Consider the following 14849-nt stretch of genomic DNA (forward strand, 5'->3'; position numbering starts at 1 on the left):
AGCATCATATTAAATAGTATCATAAAACAAAGAATAAAAAGAAGTTTTAAGAGAAGATTTAAAAAAGGTTAAAGACGGAACAGACCTCACATGAAAGGGGAGACAGTTCCAGAGTTTGGGACCAACCACAGAAAAGGCTCAATCACCCTTTGTCTTAGTACGACAACCGGGGACAGATAGAAGAAGTTGATTACAAGATCTTAGTGTTCGGGTAAGAGAATAAGAATGAAGAACGCCAATAATGTACTGTGGAGCAGCACCAGAAAGAGCTTTATATACATAAATAAGAATTTAAAAACAATTCTCAACTTAATGGGAAGCCAGTGAAGAGATGCTGAAACAGGGGAAATATGATCCCTCTTTTTATTCCCTGTTAAAAATCTAGCTGCTGCTTTTTTGCACAAGCTGCAAGCGAGATAAGGAAGATTGAAAAAGGCCAACATACAGAGAATTACAGCAGTCCAACCATGATGTAATAAGAGCATGAATCGCAGTTTCCAGGTCTTCTGTAGAGAAAAACTGTTTTAAAATTGTAATAAAAAATTGTATTCCTTAAATGAAAGAAGCTTCCCTTAACAACAGCACTAATTTGTGTATCAAAGAATAAATTTGAGTAAAAAAAAAAATTCCAAGTTTTTTGACATGCTTATATGTATTAGAGGAAAGAGGACCTAACTGGACCTCAAGGACAGAGGAAACGGTGAGTGAGCCTAAAATGATGACTTCAGTTTTACTTACATTTAACTGCAGAAAATTGTTAGCCATCCAACATTTTATGTCTTCAAGACATTTATGGAGGGACACAAAAGGGCTGCTGCAATTTAACCTAACTGGTAAATAAAAGTGGGTGTCATCTGAAACCAAAAACTCTCTGTTGTGTAGCTACACTTTTTCTAAAGCCTGAACTCGCTCTCTCTGTAAAGCCACACCCACTCTCTGTTATACATTATAACATGCATAGAACCAGGAAGTTCATTTCAGAGAAGACAAAACTTAAAAAAAGCTCTCTCTCTCTCTCTATCTGTCTGTGTGTGTGTGTGTGTGTGTGTGTGTGTGAGTGCAGAAAAATGGCAGAGGCCAATATTTCAGTAGATCAGTTTTCGGTGGATCACTTCACCTGTCCAGTGTGTCTGGATCTCCTGAAGGATCCAGTGACTACTCCCTGTGGCCACAGTTTCTGTAAAGTGTGTATTAATGGCTTCTGGGATCAGGAGGATGTGAAGGGTGTCTACAGCTGCCCCCAGTGTAGAGAGACTTTCACTCCAAGGCCTGTTCTACACAGGAACAACATGCTGGCTGAAGTGGTGGAGAAACTGAAGAAGACTGAACTCCAAACTGCTCACTGTTACGCTGGACCTGGAGATGTGGAGTGTGATTTCTGCACTGGGAGAAAACACAAAGCTCTCAAGACCTGTCTGGTGTGTCTGGCCTCCTATTGTGAAGATCATCTTCAACCTCACTATCAGTCTCCTGCCTTTAGGAAACACAAGTTAGTTGAAGCCTGTGCTGAACTCCAAGAGAAGATCTGCTCTCAGCACGACAAACTGATCGAGATCTACTGTCGTACTGACCAAAGCTTCATCTGTTATCTGTGTATGATGGATCAGCACAGAGGCCATGACACAGTTGCAGCTAAAGCAGAAAGAACTGAAAAACAGGTGAGAACTGGATATCACTATCTTTTCAATTCATATAAATTATATATGATTTGATATAACTGTCATTCACTGTGAAGTGAATTGTTATTAAAAGTTGGTGTTGTTGGTAAGGAAGTGTTAAAAAGATCAGATTAGTCAGTGTACTTTAAACAGCCAACACCCATACAACATTCTGACAGCATTTTACAGCTGAAATGCAAACATGACCATGTTAAAGCTCTGTATCAGTGTTATTACAGTGCTCATGTTTATATTATTTTCGTATATAGTTTTCATTTTATACTCTGTTTTGTTATAGTTCTTTTAGTTTTAATAGATTTTATTTTAGACATAGTTATATTTATTTATGAACACACTAAATAATGTGTAACATCACTGGAACATGTGAAACATGTTTATGATCCTATTTGGGAGTTCAGACCACATCTACATCTAGGGCTGTTAAATATTAGAAAAGTCCAAGACCAGGACTAGCCAAGTTCAAGTCAAGACCGAGTCTTCAGGTGGTAGAAGTCAAGTCAAGTTTCTCCCTCCAAGTGTGCTACACTGTGTTGTGATGGTTGGTAACTGTTGTACAATAGGGGAGAGCTGGCTGGTGGGAGGCAATTGGCAAAGACTTTGTTATGGAGTAAAAAAACAGAGAGACATTCATAATGGAAAAGTTTAACGTTATAATTAATAGACATAAGTTCGATTGCTCCAGTCCCAAGCGTGAGCAGTGGATTTCCCCAGGTCTTGATACACAGTGGGTGTGTCTGCCTGTTACTTTGAGCAATGGCAGAGAGTTCTCTGAGTGGGGCTGCTCAGCCAGTGTGTATGTGGTCTCTTTTTGTGGCACTCGTGCAGCTCTGTGAATCCATGGCATGGCATTCAAAATGGTGATGCCCAGTGGTGCTGCAGCTGTATGGGCTGTACCAATGTGGGCCTTCACTGGGACTGTGAGCAGCTATGCAACTGAAAGCTTTTGAAGGACTTTATTTTTATTATTATTGTATTCATTACAAATGACTTTTGGAGTGACTGTTCTTTTTATTTTTGGATTTTTCCTGTATTTTCTCCCTAACTTAGTCATGGCCAATTCCCACCCATCAGGCAGCTCCCGCCTATTACATGACAGCTACCAACCAGGGAGGGTGAAGGCTGTCATGCGCTTCCTCTGAGACACGTGAAGCCAGCCCGCACCTTTTCAAACTGCTGCTCAGGCAACATCAAGGGGGACATAACGCACTCAGAGGAAAGCGATATCCACCCACTTCCCAATGTGTTAGCCCATAGACACCCATAATTGGATAGTGTTGCTGTGATTGATAGGGGAGAGAGAGAACATACCACCCCTCTCTCTCTCATTGGGCTCCTGGCCACGGATGGCTGTGGCATCATCAGGATTTGAACTTGCAGTTGAAGGGGCCACTTGGGAGCCTGGAGTGACCGTTCGGTATGTTGTAATTATTTCCAACTGTATAAATTTAGCGAATCAGTGTGGCTGTGTAAGCAGCATTAAACTGGAGTGTCTTTCTTGTCTTGAGTGTCAGTAGTTGGTTGGATTGTCATAACTCCTATGCAGCAAGACCCTACTGAAATCAAGCAGCTGGTCAATCCTTTCGCACCTTTCTTTTTCCCACAATTCAGTGATGCACTGTCATCACCACAGATACTCTGAGAAAATATTTTACTAAATCAGAATCAGGAATTTCATGACTTTGATTAAACTGGTAGTTGGTTCTCCATTTGATGTCACATTCAAAACAGTGTTACAATAGTTTGGTGTGCCTCTTGTGTGTTATTGCCTAGAAATAATCATGAATGAGATCATGAGCATGTACACTTAAGGGTTGCTATAGTGTGATCAGGTTGCAAACTTCAGCAACAGTGGATGCTTGAAGGAGCGGATGGAAAGAATGAAGGAATTGGGATAAGAGGAGAGAGATTAGGATGTATGAGGGATGTTTGGGGTGAGTGATGAAGGATGGAATGTGTGAGGGTGGGGTTGGGATTAATAGAAGATGGGCTTGAGATAAATGAGGGAGGAGGTTTAGATGAATAGGGGAAAGGGATTGGGATGACTATGGGAGGCTGGTATTATGCAGATAGACAAAGGCACTGATGAGGCTGAGATGCTAGAGAACAGCAAAGACAGAAGTTGTAGAGTAGCTGTGAGAACAGCAAAGACAGAGTAGCTGTGATCCTTGGGAGAGAGCATGTCAATGAGAGAGAATGTCTGTGATGATTCAAAGAGAAATGGCAGTGATTCTTCAGAGAGGGACAGAGGTCATCTGTGACATTAGAGGGAGAGCGCATGTGTGTGTGCAATGCAGTTTTAAAGGCTGTTGCATGTAGAAAATTTAAGGATTTTTATTGGATTCAATACTGGAAGAGTTTAGAAGACCCATATTTACCACTATTTACAGGGAGGTCAAACGCAGTGCTGCATGAGGATATTAAACAGAGAAATTGGTGAGTGGCTGGAATGGCTTTTTGCCTGTTGTGTTGATTTTCAAGGTTTTTTTGGTTTTGCATTAAGTGTTTGCATTTAGCTTGGTTGACTCACAGCCCCCTCATGTGCAGACATCACCTGTGGAGAAAGAGAGGGATAGGGATTTAGGAAGTTAATCAGAAAGAAGAACTAGGAAGAAATAGAAATGGTCATTATGGATTCATTGTGTATTTCAGTACAGCAAATATTGTGATACTATCTCGTAATGTATCTGTAACAGAAATAACAATGTTATTTCTGCCATCCACAATTTTCTCACAAAACCAGAACGCTTCATGCAATAGTACGGAAAAAATATAAAGACATATGTTAATTCATGTTAGGAATTATTTTATTTCAGTTAGTTCTAGAGTTATGATGTAGAAATAATGAAATGTATTTTATTTGGTCTCAAGAATGAGCTAAAAGAGGAGCAGATGAAATCCCAGCAGAGGATCCAGGAGAAGCAGAAGAAGGTGCAGGAGCTGAAACAGACTGTGGCCACTATTAAGGTGAGGAGAGAGCAAAGAGAATCTACTAAACACACACACACAAAATAAGTGCACACAAAGTTTTGGTATGTTTCAGACAAATGGATTCTCATCAGTCTACAAACAATTCTCCACAATGACAAAACAAAAACAGCTTTTTGGAACGTTTTCTAAATGCGTTAAAAATAAAAAAACTGAAGTATCTACTTTATGTAAGTATCCAGATCTTTTACTCAGTACGTGGTTAAAACATCTTTGGCAGAAATGATAGCCTCAAGTCTTCTATGGATTGCTTCTACAATCTTTGCATACCTGTCTTTAGGAAGTGTCTCCCATTCTTCTTGGTAGAACTCTTCATGAGCATCAGTTCACAGCCATTTTCAGGTATCTCCAGAGATGCTCTATTGGGTTCAGTTCCAGACACTGGCTGGGCCACTTCAGGACTTTCACACAGTTTTCCTGAGGCCACTCCTGTGTTTTATTGGTGGTATGCTTCGGGTCATTGTCCTACTGAAATGTAAACCTTCACCCCAACTTGAAATCTTGGGCACTCTGGAAAACGTTTTCACCCAGGGTTGCTCTATATTTTTCTGCATCAGAATCAGAATCAGAAACAATTTATTGCCAGGTACAGTAAAGGACACTCTACAGTACTAGGAATTTGTCTTGATGTCAGGTGCAAACACAGAATCAAAGATATAAGGTCAAGGGGGAGATGAAGTGAAGAATACAAAAATACAAAAAATACAAAAAAAATGCAAAAAATGCAACACAATACAAGGGTAAAACAAAACTAAAGTGCAGGGACCATGGTGCAAGATGAACATGCTATATATAAATATGAAATATGTAAACAGCAGAAGATAGACTATATTAAATCAAAAATATAAATAGTTATATACAGAAAAAGTGAGTGTACATGGTAAATAGAAAAGTTGCAGCTTCAGAGGGGAGAGTGACTGTCAGTAGGTTTGGGGGGTTACCTGCGGGGAATTGGGGCACTCTTCAGCAGGCTGACTGCAGCGGGGAAGAAGCTGTTCTTGTGGCGTGAGGTCCTGGTCCTGATGGGGAGAGAGGCTGAAAGAGTGCATGTCTGGGGTGAGAGGGGTCGGCTGCAATCCGAGCTGCACGTCTTCGGGTCCTGGAGACGTACAAGTCCTGGAGTGATGGGAGGCTGCAGCCGATCACCTTCTCAGCGGAGTGAATGACGCACTGCAGCTTGGCCTTGTCCCTGGCCGTGGCAGCAGCAAACCAGACTGTGATGGAGGAAGTGAGAATAGATTTGATGATGGCAGTGTAGAAGTTGACCATCATCTTCACGGGGAGGTGGAACTTCTTCAGCTGCCGCAAGAAGTACAGCCTCTGCTGAGCCTTCTTGGTGAGGGAGCTGATGTTCTGCTCCCACTTAAGCTCCTGGGTGATGGTGGTACCCAGGAAGCGGAAGGACTCAACAGAGGTCACCGGAGTGTCATGGAGGATGACGGGTGGGTGGGGGGCTGGATCCTTCCTGAAATCCACTATCATCTCCGCTGTCTTGAGAGCGTTGAGCTCCAGGTTGTTCATGCTGCACCATGACACCAGACGGTCCATCTCCCTTCTGTAGGCCGGCTCATCTCCAACAGAGATGAGGGCAATGAGGGTGGCGTCATCTGCGAACTTCAGAAGTTTGACAGACTGGTGACTAGAAGTGCAGCTGTTGGTATACAGGGAGAATAACAGAGGAGAGAGGACACAGCCTTGGGGGGATCCAGTGCTGATGATCCGGGAGTCCGAGACATACTTCCCCAGCCTCACAAACTGCCGTCTGTCTGTCAGAAAGTCTGTGATCCACCTGCACATTGAGTCCAGCACGTTCAGCTGTGAGAGCTTGTCTCGGAGCAGAGATGGGACGATAGTGTTGAAGGCAGAGCTGAAGTCCACAAACAGTAACTTGGCATAGGATCCTGGGGAGTCCAGATGCTGGAGGATGAAGTGGAGGGCCATGTTTACAGCGTCGTCTACAGATCTGTTGGCTCTGTAGGCAAACTGCATGGGATCCAGAAGAGGATCTTTGCCTCAATCCTGACTTGTCTCCCAGTCCCTGTCACAAAAACCATCCCCATCGCATGATACTGCCACCACTGTGTTTGACTGTAGGGATGGTATTGAGGTTATGCTCAATGCTTGGTTTCCTCCATACACGCTGCTAGGGATTGTGGCCAAATTGTTTAATCTTCAGAGGATCTTGCTTCTCATGGTCTGAGAATTGTTCAGGTGCCTTTTGGAAAACTCCAAGTGGGCTCTAATGTGTATTTTACCTCCCCAACAGAGTTTTGGACTGATGGTATTCCTAGTTTGTGACCTAGTGAGCTAGAATCAGAATGTATTTTTGATAGACTTCAAAGCACTTTTGTAAGTCGCTCTGGATAAGAGCGTCTGCCAAATGCCATAAATGTAAATGTTTTAGTGAGGAATGGCTTCCCTCTGGCCACTCTACCATAAAGGCCTGATTGGTGTAGTGCTACACTGATGGTTGTCCTTCTATAAGGTTCTCCCATCTCTCCCATGGGTCACCTGTCTGACCAAGGCCCTTCATCCGTGATTACTCAGTTTAGCTGGGCGGCCAGATTTAGGAAGACTGTCCAAACTTATTCCATTTGAGAATGATATTTCAGTCTTCTACTTTTGATATAGTGATAAAACATTCCAAAAACATGTTTTTGGTTTCTCATTGGAAGACTTGAAAGTGTCTGAAAATTTTCTATATGCACTGTATATGGTCACTGTAAAAATGGTTTTTAAATGTAGCTCCATCTTGTGTGTGTGTGTGTGCCTCTCCTAACAGAGGAGTTCACAGGCAGCAGTAGATGACAGTGAGAGGATCTTTACTGAGCTGATCAGCTCCATGGAGAAAAAGCGCTCAGAGGTGACGGAGATGATCAGAGCTCAGGAGGAAGCTGAACTGAGTCGAGCTGAACGACTCCTGAAGCAACTGGAGCAGGAGATTGCTGATCTTAAGAGGAGAGTCACTGAGCTGGAGCAGCTTTCACACACACACGATCACATCCACTACCTCCAGGTAACACTCACTGTCTGATCTACAGAGGGTGCTGTTCCTCACAAAGTTTCCTCCTAAAAGCTCATTACAGCAACAATAAATGTTCCTGTCTGAGATCACAAGTGGGTTTTTGTTTCTGATTCAGTCTGAGATTCATTCATTCCTCTTGTACACGTTTCACATTCTCTATTTCCTCTCTGTAGAGTTTCCCGTCTCTCTGTGTTCCTCCTGGATGTGAGGACTCACCCAGCATCACTGTCAATCAACATCTCTCATTTGATGGAGTGAGAAAATCTCTCTCAGATCTGAAAAAACGAGTTGAGGAAGTCTGGGAGGAGGAATTCATCAGAATCCGTCCACAAGGTAAACAAATATTTCTGTTGGAAACTATTTATTTGTTGTGCATCACAGTAAAGAGGGATATAAATTTCATGTAACAGGAATAAGTAGTAATGCGACAAAAATATATCACAAAGTATTAGCTTATTATTAGCTTATGAGCTATCTCTTGGGTGGGAAGTGGCAAATGACCAAGAAAAAGGTAAATTACATCCAGGTAAAGTCAAAAGAACTAATCCAGAAAATCATAGTTCATGGCTTAACTTCAAATCTACCACTGAGTTGCCCCACTGTGACACCACTGACATGTCTGATACCAGCAAAGCATCAAAATTTTCATATTTATGACTTAAACTGTTTCCACATCATTTTTCCATCCCTTTTTGGTCTCTCTCCACAGAGACCAACACATACACATATTCTTACTCACTCACTCACTCACTCACTCATACACAGCAGATAAACATGTCCGTATTGTTTTTGTTTATTCATTTTTACCAGATTACTGACGTTGGGTAAAATTTTAAATATTTCATATAGAGCAGCATTGGGAGGAAACACAGACAGGTGTCTCACACACACTTATTATAAATCCTGTGATTAACATCTAACCTGTGGACATTTTATTGTTTTAGATTTCTGTTATCTGACTCTGGACCCCAACACGGTACATCGTCAACTCGTTCTGTCTGAGAAGAACAGAGTGGTGACACGCAGTGGGACAGAACAGCGATACTCTGATCATCCAGAGAGATTTGACTACTTGTCTCAGGTGTTGTGTAAGGAGAGTGTGTGTGGACGCTGTTACTGGGAGGTGGAGTGGAGCGATGGTGTGTACATATCAGTTTCATATAAAGAGATCAGCAGGAAAGGAGAGGATTATGAGTCTAGGTTTGGATGCAACAGTCAGTCCTGGAGTCTGTGTTGTTATTCTTCCTCTGTTTTTTTCTGGCACAAAGGAATTAAGACTCAGCTCCGGGATCCAGCATCTTCTAGAATAGGAGTGTATGTGGATCACAGTGCAGGAACTCTTTCCTTCTACAATGTCTCTGACACGATGAGGCTCCTCCACAGTGTCCACACCACATTCACTCATCCTCTATACGCTGGGTTTTGGCTTCCTTTTTATAATTCAACTGTGAGGTTATGTGATCCAAGATGAAATGTTAGTAAAATTAAAACTGGGATATCAGATTCAGTATATATAGATATCAGTAGGGTAGAGTTCCTAAATGAATTTGTGTTGGCCTGAGAGAGCCTGTTAAAATGCTTAAAGAGCTGGTTAAACAATACTACAACATACTACAACGTATCGTCATCAGTGCTGTGGCTCTCGGCATGCATGTTTTGTTTACACGGTTACATGTGTGTTGTTATTATTTGAATATTGTTTCCACTCCTGTCCTATCATGAGTTACTCTCTCTATTGTGTCATGATTGTGTGCACCTGTTTTGCATCAATTCCTGATTAATTTGTGTATTTGAGCCCTTCTGTGTGTCTCATTGTGTTTTGTCTTATCATGCCTTAAAGCCATTAAATTCTTAGCAGTGTTTCCATGTCATGTTTTTCTTGTGTTTCTAGATGTATGTTTCCTTGTTCCATGTTTTCCGTGTGTTCTAGTTTGACCTCTCGCTCTCTTTTTTACATCACTGCCTGTTTATTTGATTTATGATTATGGATTATTCCTGTGTGACATTGCCTGCCTCCCCACCATGGACTGTGATTATGATTTGTGGCTTACCCCAGTAAAATTATGTGGAGTTTACCCATACTTGCATCCTGCCTTCTTGAGCCGCATGTTACATACAGTGATTCAATGTTATTAACTATAACATATTAAAACATTTAACATGTTTTAATGTTCAGTTTAGAAATGTCTAACTGTTACAAGGTTATGATGTTAAAATGTTAAATTGATAAAACATTATGGTTTAAGATTAAAACTAGGGCTTAACTGATACTAATATTGATATCAGCTATTGGCCTGATACGGGGCCCATTTACACTTATTTGTATTCATAAAAGATGCCCCGATACCAGCGAGATGATATCATGTGATGTAAGTCTAGTGCATGGTGCACACACTAATGAACAGGTGATATGAAATGACCTGACGTGATCTGAACTTCAGACTTCTTTCACCCACTATAATGTTCAGAGTACAGATATTATGTTTGTATAGGTGGATTGTATAGTCAGTGTAATTGAGATGTGTGGTGAACAGAGGGATAAGTCAAAGGGAAAAAGGGTACAGAATCTTCAGAGGGGTGACTGAACACTGTATCATGATTGCTATACCTGACTAGCATGGGTACACTGTTGGGATTGGTGCTCTCTCTCTAGGTTTCTCATTGGATAAGACTTGTGCTGAAGTTCTGGTCTGACCATTCTTCCATCTACTCCTATGCAAAACAGTGATCAAATTCAGGTGAGGCTTCTGCATGTTGCAAAAGCCCTGACAGTCTATTTAATTTGCTACTGCCAAACTGTGTACAATCACCTTGAACCCTTACTTCATTCCATTCTGGTAAATGATGGACAGGGGGACATGACAGTCTTAACAGGGTTTAGATAGAGCCTGATGTTGGCCTTCATATGATGTGGAAGCTTGGTCAGAAACTGACCATTATGTGCTCCAGTTTATTCTCTTCAGCTCTTCCCAACTGATCCAACGTAACAACCAAAGTGTGCACCATAAGAGTGAATGTCCAAAATACCTTCTCTAGGTCCAAATGCCTTGTTTAGGCCCACAACTCCAGACAGGAGCATGAGGGTAAGTATCTCGTATTATGAGATTGATAACTCCATTGAGCAGATTAGCTGTGGGATGATAACTCATACCTGTGGTGATCTGATAAATTATGGTAGTGACAGTAAGGAGAATATTGTAGACAGAGACGGTCAGGCAAATAACGACATTGTTAGCCAGGACAGTCATGATGATGGGGAGAGAATCATGGAGATGGTGGCCAGGACAGTGATGATGGTATTTATCAGGTGATCCATGAAGGTGGGGGATCGTAGGGTCAAGGTGACAGGGTCAGAAGAATAAGCTGCTCCTCATCATCCTCATCAGAGTAGTGGGGATGTGGTCTTCTCCTCTTTGCCTGGGTTGGTAATATAAGTGATTATCCAGATAGTGGGATTGGCAAGTGTTAAGGAGAGACCAGACCTTAGAATGAGACATCTTAAAGGCTGTGAGTGCTGCAAATACATGGCTTGATGGACCAAAAACTCATCATTTACCAGGCTATAATCCCACCAGAATGGCTGGGAAGAATATGGGAAGAGCATGGGAAGAACCTTTACAAGATTTAGAGTATAGATGCACATTTGCATAATAGTCAGTGTATTTCAGACGTGTGGTGTCTTAGATGTACGCACACTGGACAAAAGCATAAAAAAGGGCAATACAACAACAAATCCATTAACAATAAAGACAAACACAATATGATTTTAATATACAATGCCATAAAAATATTTGATCCTGATTTCTCCTGTTTTTGTTTGTCACACTTAACTGATTCAGATCTTCAAAGAAAATTTAATACAAGTGTGTGATTAGGCCAGTCTACTTACACTATATGTGGTTAGTTTGTGCTTGCATTGAATGCTGTGTATTTTCATGGTGGATTTATGCCCCCTCCTGGCATTAACAAGTAGTGTCCATGACCAGTATGGGTGGCTGAGAGGCAAAGAAAGAGAGGCAGAGAAAGAGAGTTACTAACAACACATGTATCCACACCTAGCATAAATGAACCTAAACTTGAATGAGGTTCAAGTATCAACACGAAGTATCGAGACAACATTTTGGTTTGTTTTTTCTGTTGAGTTTGAGAAGACACACTTAAAAGCATTGGCAAGAAAATAAAAATTCGCCTGTCTCCTTCCTGAGTCCTCTTTCCCATACACACACACACCTGGTTTCACACAAAGATAACCTGAGAAAAAACTAAATACACTTTTTAATGATGATTTAATTTACTGAAAGAAAAAATATTCCAACCATCCAACCATCCCTGTTTGAAAAAATTAATTGCCCCCTTAGAAAGTTGACACAACCAGTTTTAAAGTTTAGGGGGAAATAATGACTTTTTCACATGGCTGCTATAGGTGTTTCATACATTCAAATTAAACGATCATTTAAAAAAAATGTGTTTTGTGTTTCATCATGTTCTCCCAGGTCTACAATACATTTTTTTATGAATGTCTGAAACCATTCAGTGTGACAAATTTGCAAAAATTCAGGATGGGGGGATGTCAGAGGAATACTTAATACATTTTGGTAGGGGAATGATGTAAACATGGGCGTTTGCATATGGGTCAGGTCTTGTGTCAGGTCTTGTGTCAGTATGTGTGAACTGGTGGGAGAAAAATCAAAACTGTCAAAATATTAGAATTGTGCATTAAAGCCAACAGTGTACAGATAATTACAGCCTACCTCTCTCTCATGCTCTCTCACATTCTCCTTTGTCATCTAATGTTATAAGCTCCTTTTAAAAATTATTTGAAATGGTTTTGCCAGTGTCAGTTTGCACACATTCACCTGCTGTCCAGTTTGGACGTAAGCTATCAGCCATGTGCCACCAAATGAGCCATCCATTAATTTCCTACTTTCCGTCTCTCAGCTGTATCCTACAGAATATGCCTATTTGTTGTTAGATTGTTTGTTGTTAACCCCTCAAGAAATATAAGTATGTCTTTTTTTTGTCATTTTCTACTGTTTGTAATCAAAGGTTTTTCATCTGCACTTAATAGAAAAAAAACACACACCCTGCAACGTTATAATTTTCACCCTGACTACATTTTCTAATTATCTAAATTAGGTGGGAACGTTGCGAATCTAATAATGCTTACGTGACTCTGTGCATGACATCAATTACTGTATAAATTGCTAGACATCATAATGGGTGGAAAAAGTGCCTCTCTGTAGCCCTCTGGCTCATTTGGCTGGCCGCAGTACAATTTTTAACCCCACTCTTTCCCATGTTAGTGAATGGAACACTAGCCAAAAGGTACATCACCACAAATTATTTTCATGAAGAGCAATCTGTCATTTTTATAAATTCAGTTGGCCTTGAGCGTCAGGAATTCCAGCATGCACCTGAAGCACTTACGTAGACTATAACCCAGCAAACTTCATTTGAAATCTTTCAGAATTTGTACCAAAGATTTACAGTGTTGACAGCTTTGACATTTCTGTAGCAAAGTCCTGTTCTGCTGCTGTAACAGACCCTCAGCGGGAGCAGTTTTCTTATTTGTTTATGTCTAATCTAGGTTGTTGTACTGATATTATAAGTAGCAAACCAACATGAGTGAACAAAGTGATGGCATAAAAAAGAAGACAGCTAACTCCAGATAAACTTCATAACAATTTACTATTGACTGTATGACCTTAGCGAACACTTGCAGTAGGCTGGTAAGGTTAGCCATTCACTCATTTTCTAACATACTCCAGTGAGAGAACGAGTGGAGCGGAAAAGAGTGCACTTCACCATTCAGATGAGTAACTTCCTGCAGGAGTCAAAGCAAGATAATCATCATGAACAGCAGTGACTTTTCCTCAAAAAAAAAAAAAAAAAAGGTTGTGATAGGTACAAAGGTTGATGATGTTTAGCAGTTTATTTTCAGTTTGTACCCTACATTATTACATTCATTTGATTAAAGTGAAGGATATTGTCATAGTTAGCATATGATAGCTCAGTCAATCATTACTCAAAGCTCTAAAATCTTTTCCTGGTAGATTGGAGAACAGTAAAATCAAAATACTTCTGTAAATTATATGATTACAATTTAGCAATTTACTTATTAATTAATTACGATGTACTTGCCACTTTGAGCTCGTGTTTTCAATGCGCCATCTCGAGTTGTACTTCAGATAATATCTCACAGCGTGTGCTGTCCTGGCGTTAACAAGTCCACGACCAGTATGAGTGGGTGAAAGTCGGACAAACGTTCTGACCAATAGTGTCTACTGTGCATGCACTGGCTCTAATTTTCACCTACTGCGTCAACATGGCGACTTTCAAAACTCCACAATGAGAATAGTGACGCCATGTTTTCCTCTCGTATACACAGTCAAAAAAGCAAAATGTTACCTTTACTCTGAACTGTTTTCAGACTTACTGCAGTATTGGGCAATATTAGCCATTTAATGTCGCTCATCCTCATTTTGGAATCCGAATGTTTAATCATATAAAAGACCCTTCAGATGTGTAATTTAGCTCCAAAAAGCCGCTTCAATAATCTGATTCAGGGAGCTGACTCATACACGCACACCATTTCACTACGTTTTACATCAGCAGAGAAAACTCCAAGTGGATAACTCTGCTAAGGCTTTTTACTCTCTCAGTTACTGAAATAACTGTACTGTTAATTAATTCTATTTAACTGACTAGTTTAGATTATGTTTAGGATTTATTTTAACAATATTGTTCTCAACAATATACTGCAGTTATCCTGTCAGGTTAGCATGTGTCAGCTAGCTGTCTAGCGTTAGCCACCACTGAAGACTGCATTACACTGATAAAATGTGCTAAAATAAATGAACAGTTTAGTCTCCAACTTCAGTCTGTCACCATCAGCAGAAAACACACACATTACTTCAGTCACTGATGTTTATTTATTTCTTTATTTTTAAATCTTTCTTCAAGTGTGACTGTTGGATAACAATAAAGAACTAGCATCAGTTGTAAGACTAGAAACAGTTATTGATTTTATATATGATATAATTCTATTTATGGTAGGCCTTGTCATACATGGGCTATATGTATTTGAAATAGAGGCACAAAATGTTTTTTTTTTTTCATTTTTACCACATAATAAATCAGAAAGTTTGATTTCTTTGAAA

At 40.5% G+C, this 14849-nt stretch overlaps 1 protein-coding gene across 1 annotated transcript; it reads left to right on the plus strand.

Annotated features, from left to right (window-relative positions):
* The first annotated feature begins 602 nt into the window (after window positions 1-602).
* On the plus strand, window positions 603-9754 carry LOC113539317 (tripartite motif-containing protein 16-like). Its single transcript, XM_026935019.3, has 5 exons — window positions 603-1658; window positions 4548-4643; window positions 7447-7680; window positions 7863-8022; window positions 8634-9754. Exons 1-5 carry the CDS (start codon window positions 954-956, stop codon window positions 9158-9160), a joined length of 1722 nt encoding a protein of 573 aa, XP_026790820.3. The 5' UTR covers window positions 603-953; the 3' UTR covers window positions 9161-9754.
* The last annotated feature ends 5095 nt before the right edge of the window (window positions 9755-14849 follow it).

The sequence above is a fragment of the Pangasianodon hypophthalmus genome, chromosome 14, assembly GCF_027358585.1.
Source record: "Pangasianodon hypophthalmus isolate fPanHyp1 chromosome 14, fPanHyp1.pri, whole genome shotgun sequence".
NCBI lineage: Eukaryota > Metazoa > Chordata > Actinopteri > Siluriformes > Pangasiidae > Pangasianodon > Pangasianodon hypophthalmus.

Bases quoted from the DNA above. Each gene is read 5' to 3' on its own strand.
- LOC113539317 (XM_026935019.3), top strand. From the start codon at position 954: ATGCATAGAACCAGGAAGTTCATTTCAGAGAAGACAAAACTTAAAAAA. The intron at 4,644-7,446 runs GTGAGGAGAGAG...CTCTCCTAACAG, and splicing joins AGACTGTGGCCACTATTAAG to AGGAGTTCACAGGCAGCAGT. The intron at 8,023-8,633 runs GTAAACAAATAT...TTATTGTTTTAG, and splicing joins CATCAGAATCCGTCCACAAG to ATTTCTGTTATCTGACTCTG.